This window comes from Acanthochromis polyacanthus, chromosome 5 (genome assembly GCF_021347895.1).
Source record: "Acanthochromis polyacanthus isolate Apoly-LR-REF ecotype Palm Island chromosome 5, KAUST_Apoly_ChrSc, whole genome shotgun sequence".
NCBI lineage: Eukaryota > Metazoa > Chordata > Actinopteri > Pomacentridae > Acanthochromis > Acanthochromis polyacanthus.
In genome coordinates, this window is record NC_067117.1 from 19,016,620 (window position 1) to 19,030,693 (window position 14,074).

The 14,074-nt window shown below is 39.5% G+C and overlaps 1 protein-coding gene across 2 annotated transcripts in view; it reads right to left on the reverse strand.

The window, feature by feature from the left end:
* The window catches only part of LOC110956135 (histone deacetylase 7-like), a 43,712-nt gene that overhangs the window by 19,239 nt on the left and 10,399 nt on the right, over positions 1-14,074 (reverse strand). For both annotated transcript variants that reach the window (XM_051948618.1, XM_051948619.1), the window contains exons 2-7: positions 3,355-3,539; positions 2,657-2,744; positions 2,129-2,237; positions 1,801-1,880; positions 741-854; positions 403-500 (exon numbers count right to left, since the gene is read on the reverse strand). In XM_051948618.1, the coding sequence (XP_051804578.1) occupies positions 403-500; positions 741-854; positions 1,801-1,880; positions 2,129-2,237; positions 2,657-2,744; positions 3,355-3,539 (674 nt within the window). The remainder of the gene's footprint in view (positions 1-402; positions 501-740; positions 855-1,800; positions 1,881-2,128; positions 2,238-2,656; positions 2,745-3,354; positions 3,540-14,074) is intronic.

Below are 14,074 nucleotides of genomic sequence, written 5' to 3' on the forward strand. Positions count from 1 at the left end.
GAAAAGACTAGTGAACACAAAATAGATTAATATTATTATATTTGTCCAAAGGGTCATCAAAGTTTCCCAAATCTCCTTGTTTAAAGTATTTGAAAGCATTACTGTACTGCAATAAATGCCCAAATAACATGTAAAATCATCCAAATAACCCTTGTGATACTTCATACACTAAGTATAACAACATCTTTTTAGTGCTTAAAAAAGACATTTCCTTAGAAATATATGAATTCATACTGAGAAGATTTAACAGATGTGTCATGAAGACGGGACACTACTTGTCCCCTGTGTTGTATTTTGTAGGTTTGTACATGACACTAAACCTTAACCTGTGCACTCGTTATATTTGAATGTGGAAAAGAAAGTCTGTTAAATTGCTATGATGTAAAGAAAAGAAACGCCGACCTCATGCGCCAATGGGAGGGATCCATTATCTGAATGGTGGCTGTCATTTGGGGAGCTGCAGCCAGAAGCTGGATTGCTGCTGCTGCTTGGGGAGGAGTCTAGGTGACAGAATGGAGAACCGGCTAAATATGACACAAAACAGCTGTCCATAACAAATTATAAAATGAAATAAATTGTGTTAATAGGCGTTACGATATGGGTTGAAACTGGATGATGTGTCTTCCTAAAGCATGCTGAAGTATTTTGTGTTGAAAAGTAGCAGAAATGGAAATGGTACACCAAAACAACATTAGCCTGAAATAGCTAAAAGGAAGTTCAGTTTAATGCAGATACTCTACCCAGAGTTTCTGTCCTGTGCTTGACAGCAGGAGGGGCACTGATCTTACGCTGCAGTGGGTTTGGCCTTGTGGTGATGAGTTTCTTTAACTTCCACTTTAGTGTGGGCTCAGAGACTGCACATAAACAAACATATATGTGAAGACGCACATACACAAATGCATACACATACAAAGACAGTGATGTAATTATGCCAGAGGTCACCTAAAAACTAAAGACACCTATTGCTCTTAAACTCCTAGAATTTGATGATAAACTTTCTGACAAGTTTTTTACATCAGCAAGAAAGCTACTACTCAGGAGTAAATACACAGTAATGACATGCTAAATTTCCACAACAGAATCAAGTAAACACATTCTGAATCATGCAAATACCAAAACTCTGGCCAAAAGTATAACAAAGTTCCATGTATACATTGGTCAGTCTCCAATAAACCCAAACAAAGTAATCAATCAGAGGGTGGCTTAGAGCAGATAAAAGCAAAATTTGTGTTGTCACCGAGCCAACAAAAGCACTGGAGGGTGTGAGTGTGTGCTAAGGGTTCTAGGGCAACGCAAATAAATAATGGCTGGTGTACTCGCAGAAATGTGCAGGAAGGCAGAACCACTCCCACTCTCATTCACACAGTGAAGGAGACCTGCTCCAGACTCTCACACAGTTCATTTTACACATACCTAAGTTAAAGTTATGTAACTGCTTTGGTCTTTGTGTCTCACTGTTGCTGTTGTTTTTACGGCTGTTCAGCCTCTCTCTGACCCTGCAGGCTTGATGCTTCATGAGATTCCTTCATCTCAAATGAAAAGACACTCCTGTGTATGCTCATTGTCTCACTCTCTCTCATTCTTCAGTGCAGAATATGTAACATAATGATAGTTTGCTGAGACACTGAAAAGTATCACACTAAACAGAATATTCCACTGAGCTATGCAGTAAGATGATTTGGAGTCCAACTCAGGTTACACAAAGCACATTACAGAAGAACAGATCTGAAATGGAAAATCACCAGTGACCTTCACAGCTTTAACCTCAGGGTGAGAACCCCAGTCGTAGAGGTGTCTCACCTGTTCTTCGCAGGGGGATGTCCTTACGCTGGTCACAGGGTGCAGCCTGAGGATTTGGGGGCACGTCTGGGATTGGTAGCCTTGGTAACCAAAACAATACCGGATAGATTGCTTCACAAATGGGTAGGAATGGGGTGAGTAGCTCTATTGTTGTACTTGGAATTGCATTGTATTAGTTTAAATAAAGTCACAATAGGATAAGGCCATGAGAGCAATATAAAACAGCTTTTCTCAATTCATCCATCGAACTGTATTACCACAATAAAAAGTTATGTGTTTGCACAGCATGTGCTGTGTTTGTTCTTACAATCACTGATGTCTCTCTTACCCATATGCTGGACTGTTGTGATTGGGAGTGACCCTGTCATGGGTAGGTTGGCTTTTCATAATTATATGTTCTCGAAGTTTCTGCCTCACCAAAGGACTGGCTACAGCACCTGCCAGACAATATGATACATCATGAGAAAGCCAATGACTTTGCAACATAACACGTAGACCTACAGCCAACAGTGTGACTGATAATGTAAGTTATGTATGTATCCAAAAGCAGTCATGTGACTTCAGAAATGGGATCCAGGATTTCTGTCACTTTGCTCTACGGACTCTTCATTTCCTCTTCATGGTAAACATAAAAACAGCACCAAGTGTTTCCTCAAAAAAAATGTGTTGGGCTTTGGTTTGATATGAGCACAAATTTCCTTGGAATCTGAGAATACATCACAGGGCTGATGGAAATCCCCTTCCTTTTTACTGAAACATACAGTGTGCTATGACTCAGACGAAGAGCACGTCAACGACCTTATGGTCTTTCACAGAACTTACAAAAACACATAAGAGCATGAAGTAATTCACTCACTCTGCTCATTTTTACTCTTTCGTATCAGCTGTTGCAGCTCTTCTCTTTCGTCTTCCTCCATTTCTCGAGGTCGCTGTTCAATGTTGTACTAAGACAGAAAAAAATGAAGAAATATTAACACTGGCCAGTCAGATCTGGGTGGAGTTCACATGTGAGAATTTAAAAGGCACACACATTACTAGAGTCACAGTCTTAGACAAGTAGGTATCTGTATGTAGATGAGTATTAAGAAAAAGATTGTGCACTGAATGAAACTCTCTGCAAGGGAATAATATGCTAGAACTCAGAGTGCAGCATCGATGAGCTGATCCGTGATAACTGTCTATTAGAATTAAATGCTGAGAAGCTGGTCTGTTTGCAGTAAACTGATCTACGTCTTACTCATTTCTGCTGAATATTGCGTCTGTGGTGAAAGCAGCTGGCTAGTTCTTGTGGCTGATGTGACACGAGGTCTGTCTGTCTTACACTCATTGTATCTCACGCAAATAAAATGCTAATGTAGCCTGATGTGGCAATACTTAAAGGAAGTCAGATTTTTATAATACTAGGTCTGTTAGCTGAACATTTACCCTTTCAGTAATAGCCAGTTCATTCATCCAATTACTCCACCCTATATCATAACCATCATGACTGTTCATTCACACAGTTGCTGCCATTCCATCCGTACTAACGAGACGGACATCTCAGTCTGGCCTCACCTGTAAGTGCTGCTGGGGAAACTGCGGGCAATGCTGACTGGTGAGGGGTCCGAGGAAGAAGGGAGGACGGGGGGCCAGCATGGCCGTATCTGGGCCTGGATGTAACAACCTGTGGGTCACTCTTAAGTCCATTGGCTGGTTCCCACTATCGGGCAGTGAAGCCTGGTTATTGATGATTACATCCACTACAGAAGGAGAAAGAGAGAAAAAAGAACACATCAGTTTGTCACATTGCCTGAACTTCTGGGTCCAATGTGGCTTTTTACTTAGGGCATGAAAAAAAAAAATCAATCAGACTGTCTCTCTGGAGTGCTTCTTACTGAATAGACTGCAGCCTTCTTATCATTAATATGTGACTATTTTACAATGTCTTGCATGCTGGTCATATATAGATCACAATCATTGATGAAGAGTAAGAAAAGTGGTGCAAATGTCTTAGATTTACAGTTAAAAGCACAAAGAGTCTGCTGCAGAAATATGTATTTAACAGATATTCACAAGAACAGTCAAGGAATCATTTACTGTTTGGGTTTTACATGGTAAACAGTGCACACAGTTTATTAAGTATAGGTTTATGTCTGGATGTCAACTTGAACTTTGACAGTCATATGTATTTCATTCAAGTCTTCCCATCTCAAGTGAACTGGCCATGGTCCAACACTGCATTCAAGAAAGCAAAAGACAGGGATGTTGGCATATGCTTGGGTTGGAGGTGCATAAAAGAAAGAAATCGTGAAAGAAATGGGGAAGGGATTAGAACGTAGTGTGGTTATGGCATATGGGTCAGGCATATCAATCTATCATCACCCTTCCAGGATTTACTAAAATGAAAGAAATAAAAACCTAAATTTAGCAAGACTGAGACAACTGAACTAAGCTTCAGTGTGGTAATGAAAGACAGATGTTTTAACACAGGTGCAGGGGAGTGGAAAACAGATTTGATCTATTTACGCCATTGAAGGCCACTGTAAATATCTTAGTTTTAGAGCAACCTTAGTTTTCACATTGAATAATCTAAATGCACATGTATTTCTAATGCTCTCAATAAAAATCAATCAATCAGTGTATAAACAATGTAATGGATAGCCTTTGATAGGCAACCAAAGTGAAACACATGGTTACACTTAATCAACGGTTTCACTGAGTTTGAACAATGTGAGCAACATTTGTGATAATGGAAAAACACAAGTCAACCAAATATGTAACATATGTCTAATTGTTTTAATGCAGAAATGTTACATAACAAAACCTGGAACATTCATGGAAAAATATAGGTCTGATGGCATGGCCTATGAAAGACAAAACAAACAGGAAAACTAGTAATAAAAGCTAGCGGGAAAACATCAACGTTCATTTTTTTCCCACGCTTTGTGGAAAAAAAAACAACAACCAAAAACACAAAAACAAAACAAAAGCAAATGTCAGCTTACAGAGAACTTGATACTGTTTTCACGTGTCAGTGTGACTGACACCTGAAACCAATAAAGAAGGTGAGGAATGTTTCGGTAGTGATACAAAAGTGGAGACAGATACAGTATGGAAGGAGACACCTTGCTCCCTCTGGGGTAGAGGGACAGTGGGAGGGAGAGAAGGATGTGGAAATTTACTGAAGCCGTACGCTTGAATGACTGCAACCCAAAATATTACTCAACATTAGTCATATAATTCCTGTAAGTGGATGTTCCTTTACTGGCATATCCTGTAGAATCACACTGTTATGGCTATCACTGCAACACAGTGACAACTCTACAGTGACAACACGGCCTCTCACATCACAAATCTTAGAAAGTCTTACTTCACTGCAGTAATTCATTTGCTTTGGGAAGTATCCAGTTAACAAATTAAAGACTGCGTCATAAAACCAACTACATTCATAAAACACGCTCAAAAATTCCAATATGGTAACTAGATTTTGTTTCTAGAGTCAAAAACATAGCGCTCATCAATTTATACTATTAAAACTAACAGCAGCTTCAGCAAAAATGGTGTGGCATTAATTCAGCCTGCAACACTTCCATAACTCAGAGATACAGAGATTGATCTAAATGGCACCATTTGAACACACCAGCCCCAAACAAAGCTCTATATACAGACTGTGAACTAGTCCTACTGAACTACTCTACTATCAGAGCCTAGTAGGTTGTACAGAGCCAGGCAGCGTGGTTTGGCTCTCATTCCCAAAGGCAAGACTAACTCAGAGAGAGAAATAATCTTGTCTGTGAAGGTATTTTGAGTTGACAAAATTCCTGTGACAAGGGAAACACTCCCATGCTTTTCTTACTACATGTTATATGAGACTTAAAACACAGTAAAACATAAAAAAAAAACGTTTATAGTTCCAGATAATATCATATAGTTTAAGCCAAGCTGGTCCAATTCTGCTGTCCTGCTTGACAGCCCAGTTTAGGGTTTATGATAATGCTATTTGTTCATTTGTGACAGTCTAGTGTTTCAATGTTTATTGTCAGTGTGACACAAAAAATCCCCAGAAAGATAAAAACACATTTTTCTGACAGCTAAAATTCTAATGTGTAATTATTGGCACAGCTCGTGATAGAAACACTGGAATTACAGGGTGAAAATATCTCTTCTAAAAGTCATGCCCACAATTTACATGCTTCTTAGTCTGCAGTTTTTCTGCATCGGTGGAATCCTACCTTGCCTAGCAACTCCAGGAGGTCGAGACATGTAAGACAAAATCTAATCTGTGAGACACACAAATATTTGAGCTTGTCTCCCATCCAGCTGGTTCATGACTGTGTTAATGTACAGTATGCAACACCGTTAAACTTGATGGGGCTTGTTGTTTTAAGCTTCAGATGCTTTGTTTTACTGTAATAAAAAGTGAAAGGTGCAAGACGAAGTACCAGTTGCAGCACTGCTACATGTATTACTAGAAGAATGTCAGTGTGTTTTCAAAGGAAATCAGACAATCAGTGGAGAAGCAGGAGCGTGGTGGTGGTGGTGGTGGGGACTCAAATAATCTGCAAACACTCTCTCACACACACACACACACATAACAACAATCACCAAACAAGGCAGCTCCCCTGAGAGAAAGGAAATGATCAGGAAGTCAGCCTTACTTCTCATCTAAACAGAAAAAACACCTGTGGTACATTTTTACACAGAAAACAGCAAATGCCATACAGTACACAACTGACTTCTTCTCACTTTCAACATGACACTAAAATGTGTGTGTGTGTGTGTGTGTGTGTGTGTGTGTGCGTGTGTGTATTTGCCACACCTTTTCGACACTAACTGACTCTTCTGTATTTAGAACAGTTTCTGTAAGTCTATAGAATTTTAAGAGAATGCTAAACTTCAAAACAAATATGTTCTGAGTTTTGGTACTGACACTGCAGCTGCTGGTTGAGGCAGAGTTACAGTGTGACTCATTGCATGACTGGACACAAAACCAGCTTGGTCACCACACAGTGTATTCAAAGAGCTAACTGAACAGTAAAGGTTTCTTCTAACCTAACCCTGAAGGGTTTCAAAAGCTCCTGATTGCTTCCGATCATATTACCAACAGTTCACAAAGAGAGGACACATACAGCACACACTAGTTTCAACGACACATTATAAACTCGTAGTGCATTTAAAGGTATTTCTGGGCATAAATATGTTTCATAGTCTGTTATTTATCAGTTCGGTTTTAGAAAACACAAGAAGCATATTTTTACAAGATCAAATCTGAAACCTTTTAAAATAAGGAGAAGTGAATGCTGATAAGATCTGTATACGTGCGTCTCTGTCTCTCTTTTGAGCGTCGTGGTTCTATAAATAGGCAGGAGACAAACTTCTGGTTTCTGTAATAGCATATTCGTTTCACAACCATCACCCTCTTTCTGTGGGCCCTCTGCAGCAACACACTTAAGCACTGACACACACGCACTAAAAACACACCTGCGCGCAGACACACACACACACACACACACACACACACACACACACACACACACACACACACACACACACACACACACACACACACACACACACACACACACACACACACACACACACACACACACACACACACACACACACACACACACACACACACACACACACAGAAACAGTGACTTCCTGTTTCTAAAGTTAGTCTGCACCATAACATCCTCTTGGTTCATTTAGGCAAGCAGAAGCTGCTATTTTGGTTGAATGGCTTCTCAGGCTTCTTTCTGCAGCTCGAGAGAGTTACAGATATGCTTCAGCAGTATTTATATCCACACTGTGGCTAAAATGTGCTTTGTTTGTTGTTGGGCTATGGTGAACTCCACAGTGATATTGGATGAAGTTAAATCTGGATGTCACACATCAGGTTAAATGCTAGTTACTGTTACTATATACATAAACACTTGTGTAGCAGGCAGAGGCTTTATGCCTGGTGAGTTGAGTAGCGAAGCAGAAAGAGGAGTTCCGAGACAAAATGTTGCATGAAATATTAATGGTTTCCAATAAAATAGCAAGAATGCAAGCTTGGGCTGAATTTAAATTTAGAATGTTTACACTCAGGTTTTTGTTAATAGACCCACTTGCACACACAATATTGACTATATGACAGCAACTCGACAATGCTGGCCACCTTCAGCAGTTCCCTTTGCCTTCCACCTAGCCCTCTGTCCTTACTCTGTCCCTCCCCCGTCCTTACGTTTATAGGAATCCACAGCTGCTGGGCACATTCTGTCCCTCTGCTTCCGAGCAGCTGGAGTATCAATCTCCTTATGTGTTCATCCATATGTGTGTGTGTGTGTGTGCATCCTATGCACCCCAAGATATTAATAGCTTGCAGTTGTTTCTTTTGAGTGTACACAGCAGGTCTTTGTGTTTGCATAAGTAGGATCTGCTTGTGTGACAGTTGAGGGTGCATACACGTGTAGTGGTGCATCAGTGCTGTCGTGTGTTGGTGCCAGTGTATTAATAGCGCCCATTTGTTTCTTTTGAAGGAACACTGTTGCTCTCTGTGCAAGGTTCAGTAATGTAACCATGCCAGTTTATTTTTAGTGTCACCTGTCAGCAAACACTGGGGATATTGTGTGCAATCATCCAAGTGCACATGTGTTTGAAGACACTGAGCTTGTGCACTGCTATTTCTAAACATATTAATAGCATCATACCACTTGTTTTTATGAGTGTGTGGCATGTGTGTGTGCTTGTAAGTGTATTAATAGTATTCCCAATTGCCCACACATGTTTCTGTATGTGTATGGCGTGTGTGAGAAGCTGTCAGTAACTTCAGCCGCATATATGTCAGCTCAACTGAAAATGAATGTAAATTACTACAGCCAACCACTATTGATACTGGACAATAATAGCTTATTCCAGGATTAGCATACAGTAAGTTAATAGCAGATAAGTAAACACAAATTGCAGTGCACAAATATTTTTATAGGACACATTTTCAAGTATGGCTGACTCTCACTTGTTTTGATTTAGACTTAATATTTTTGTTAAATTAGCTATATATTGCTATTAAGTGAATGGAAGTTTGCGTACTGAACACAGATTTGCTTTTGTGTGCATTTTTTAAATTAATTTTAACAATTGTTTATTTTGCTAGTGCCAGAAAAAGTCAAATGCAATTTTCCAGAGACCACAATAATGACCTTAAATTACTTGTTTTATTCTGTTCAAACCAAAATGTTTAAGGACACTTTTTTTTCCCTTTGGAATCATGCCAAGTATGGTATTTTACATGCTCAAAAAATGTGAATACGCTCCATTAAATATTTCATAATCAAATCTGACAAATAGGTGTCATATGGAGCCTATATGTCCGAATTGGTGTGTTTTCAATTGTAATACTGTTTAAACATACTGCACACTTAATTTCCTTTATCAACGAGGACTGTGATGCAACAACCTTTTATGCTACAATACAAACCACACATTCCTGCACTTGACTGTCAACAGGATACAAGCATAAACAAATATGAGAAGCCTTTACAATCCAGTCCTTTTTTTCTGTCACAGTTGTCAGTACTGTTTTGTACTGTTCCTGGCACCCTCTTCAACCAAACGTTCAGAGGTCAGAGTTACAAGACTTCACTTCATGTTGTATCCCTTGAGGCAGGATGGGAAAAGGTGAGGGGGTCTCCAGCTCACTGTGGAGTTGACTGTATTTGAGAGACTATCACAAGCAGGCATGCTTTTTAGTGCGATTTCTCACAGAAAAACAGACAGTCGATTGTTGAAATGGTTTCATTATTTCTTCTGCGGGTTCCAAGGGGTCATCGTTTTTTGAAGGGAAAAACAGAGCTAAACTTGGCCTGGAGTGCTGTCATAAGGTTGGCATGAGTCCGAAACACACGCGCGCACACACACGCACACGCACACACACACACACACACGACTGATATTAATGCTTTCATGTCCTGTCCTGCAATTATCATTTAAAACATGCATGTTACCACAGTTCATTACAACATATACACATCTCCATGTAGATTGCACCTTATGACGTTAACACTGATCTCAGTTATGCAAATCAAGGCATGAGACAGGATTTGACCTAATGGGAACTTCCTCCTGTACTTCAAAAGAAACAGTGATTGAACATCTGAGCACTGACTGATTTAACCCAGCAAACATCCAACTGTGCTCTGTGATCCCGACATAACCAGATGCTACCTGAGGGAACATGACCTTTACACACCCACACATACAGAAATATTGGCATTCATTTCTTTTTTTGCATGTACAAACCTAGCACCTGGCATAAGGATGATTTGACTGAAAAAACAGGTTCTCATGCCGACTTCCTACAGCAAGTCAGCCATGTGTCTGCAGTATGCTGTGTATCGCCGTCTGTTATTGCACACTAGGTAAGAAGACTATGTACACAGAAGGGATTCTTTGTTTCAAACACACCCTGCAGTCAGTAAGAATAAGGTTACCGTCTTCTGGTACTAGCCAGCTTTTACTTCTGTTTTCTATAAAGTTACCGTCTCTGTTTGAACTTTGATTTCCCTAATACTCTCCAGGGTTTCCCCTAGGTTTCTGGAATACTTAGGCGCTGCGTGTGGAGGGAGTGCATTAGCATTTTCAGACTGTCTTTCAGAGCTCATCATCTGTGACAGTCGATTTGCTTCCTGCATGTCATGAATTTATTTCCTCTGTGGCAGTAAAACACATTACAGGGACCGTCACGATCAGCTGCAGGTTAAACCGGGCCCACATTTTTAGTGCAGATTAGCTCTGAAAGACTCTCTTACAAATGGACAAAAAACACCCGCTAGCCTAGCGACATTGAGACACATATATGATTTATGGTATTCATTCAAAAAAAACACAATGTCTGGGTATGCAGTTGTCTAGGAAGCTAAAATAGAATGAAATCCACTTTTGTTTGTGCCAATATGGCATCCTGTCTTTCCAGAGAGGTGGAGAACTGCCAACATAGTTTTTTTTTTTGTTAATTCAGCTTTGGCATTGCATCAAACCGTTTAGGAGCTTGTGCCTAAGTCTTAAAATGGTAGGGAAAACCCTTCCCTCCCTTTTTGCCCTCTCTCTCTCTCCCTCACACACACAAACACACACTCACATGATAAACAGCAGAGCGATGGTCCTGTAGCTGTGTTTTTGAGGGGCAGAGTGTATCAGTAGTCAGCTGAGTTGATCTTAAATCAGGAACAGGAAATGTGATCTGGGGCTCTGGTCGGTCCAGAACACTGTCCCTATTGTCAGCGCACTGCTGCGGCGCAAACTGGGAAAACACTGGGGACTTTTAAAGGTTATCTGTCCTGGGAAAAGGTTGCTATTCTCTTTCACAACTACCCTACAGTACAATAAATATGCCCAAAATGGATATCCTATGATGACCCTATCACTAAATATGTCTCGGTCTTTGCTGTGATTCTTGCTATAAATGTAGAAGTCTAGCTGTGGTTGATAGAGTGGTTAAAGAATAAGCCTCTGTATCAGTGCTTTCTCAAGTACAGTTGAAGAACTAACCAAATACACTGGAAACTAGTGATTAATCAAAGAGGGGGAAGGTCCCTTACTCGACTGCTTATTAGTCATTCACGGAGAATGCAAAACGAAAATAAAGCAATCCACATTAATGTCTCCAGCCTATTAAGATGAACAATATGGCACTTCTTTAGAAATCATTGATCAATTGACAGTAAACATCAATTGACAACATTTGTGATAATTAGTTCATTCCTTCTGATTTAAGAAAAGAAACCAAGTAGTAACAGGCAAATTAGTTTTGGGTTTAGGACTGTTCCTAGTTCCATCACACCAACATCTCATCTCAAAATAACTAATACAATACAATAATTAATAGATTTACAAAGTCAAGGCAATCAGTGTAAAAGGAATCCATATCTACTGTGATAGTCATCATTCTCTCATACTGTATAATCAGAGATTGAATATCTTTTTAAACTGATTGTTGGATAGAACTGCAATCTGAGTGTATCGTCCTAAGAAAGTTACAATAACTAGACACTGAAATAAATAACGGGTAGATGAATCCACAATGAAAATAATGTTTATTCTAGCCTTACTTCCATGTTCATAATCAATATAATATGATACTTTGAAAGACAAAACATTAGCATTTAGAGCAGATTGGCATATAAGATTGTGAATTGATAGTACATTGAAGTTTAGAGAAGAAAATGTACAATTAATGCTGTTCTACGTTCACTCTAAAGGAGGCCTGGAGCAAAAGAAACCTAACACAACTAGCTCACCTCTCCATCTGCTTCCCAACATAATGTTCCAAACCACAACATGAGTTGAACGCATAAAAAATGTTCTGGGTTAGCATGATCATCTCACGCGTTTTAAATAACAGTGGTTTTCTATAAAGAGTTAACCATTATGCAAAGTAAAACCCTGCTTCACACCTCAAGAATAACAGTTAAACACTGACTACTAGCAAATTCAATGGCAACTGTCGGATAAGAATTATACAGCAATATATTATATATAGCATTACTACAAGAAGTTATGCCAAGCTGTGACTGGCAGGTTACCATCTTTTCCTCATAGAGCTAGCTGTATGAGGAAAAAATGCAATTTATTTCACCATCAAAATGTGTACCATCGTCAGAGAGAAACTGAATTTCCACATGTGCAGTGTATTTGAGAATAGTAATCCTTTTCTCTAAGATGATCTGTTAAAATTTCCCTTGAACCTTCAGCCATATGAGATCTATTCAGTGTTGATGACTGTGACAAAGCCAAACCCATAGGCTGTCACTACTTGTGTGCCAACAGGGCCTTTGCAATCAATAGTTTGGGTAAGATAGCATAGCACAAAAGCTGGTTAAAGCAGTGTGATCAAAGTCTTTACTTCCTGATACACCTTTGTAAACACAAAGAGCCATGCATACAAATAGACACTTAAGATGATGAAAGGATATTTTTAAAAACACTCAGGAGCAAGGGCAAAAACTAAGGTGCAGAGGAGTGTGGGTGGTGTCGGTTCCTTTGGCATGACCCACATGAAACTAATGTAACTTTATCTCTGCCACAGCACTAAGGCTATGACCTCATCCCATGCTGAGAGAGAGCGAACCTGGACACATGAGAACATTATAACACGCATGGCTGCTATGGGTGTGTACGTGTGCAGGCGAATGTCTATGTTTTTACTTTGTAGGGACTGAAGGGGCATATGTGGAATCAAACTTATTTTTTACAACTTCTGTCATGATGCAGCACTCAAACAGAGCAGCTCACCCCCACAGTCTATCAAATAACCAAACATTTGTTGCCTAGTAGTGAATGAGTTCAGCTTTTCAGCTATGGGCAGAAATAGACCCAGTAGGAAACTCTACACTAAGGCACTCACAATGACGATTTAATGCCATAATTGCACAATTGTTTAGCCTTTTTATCACTTTAAAATAGTCCTGTTGTCTGTCAGATAAGGATAATTATTAGGGCACCTTGTGTTTCACAGGTAAGGTGTATACTCTGACACCAGGTCATGATCCAGTGGCATGTACACTTAATTAGATGTTTTGTTTTTAAAAAAAATGATTTTTAGGATTTAGGTAGTGTATGACAGTCATCTTGTTCTAAAAAATCTCAGCCAGGTGAGCATTTACACTTGCGGATTTTGGGCATTAACCAGAAGCAGGATAACAAGGGCTATAGCAGTTTTTGTGGCAAGCAGTGGAAAATATAATTCCTGTTTTCACCACAAATCAGTAGGTAATTTGTGTAACTGCGTTCCTGTACACACAAATGCAACAGGTACACCTAATCTGATTGTTGTTAAACTGATTTCTAAGATTTGGTAAGTGTAGATGACAATCATCTGGCTCTAAAAAATGTCAGCCAGGTGAGCCTTTACACCTGTGGATTTTGGACATCAGCCAGAAGTAGGATAACAGTGATTGTGGCAGTTTTTGTGGCAAGCAGTGGAAAATTTAATTCTCATTTTCGTCATAAATGTCTAAGTAATTCATGTGAGTGTGTTTCTGTACACACAAAAGCAGCAGGTACACTTAATCTGACTGCTTCTAAACTGATTTTTAAGATTTGGGAAATGTAAATGGCAATCATCTGGTTCTAAAAAAAATGTCAGCCAGGTGAGCCTTTACACCTGTGAATTTTGGGCATTATCCTGAAGCAGGACAAGAATTAAACCAGTTTTTGTGGCAAGCAGTGGAAAATTTAATTCACATTGTCACCACAAATCAGTACATAATTCATATGACTACATTCCTGTACACACAAAAGCTACAGTTACACT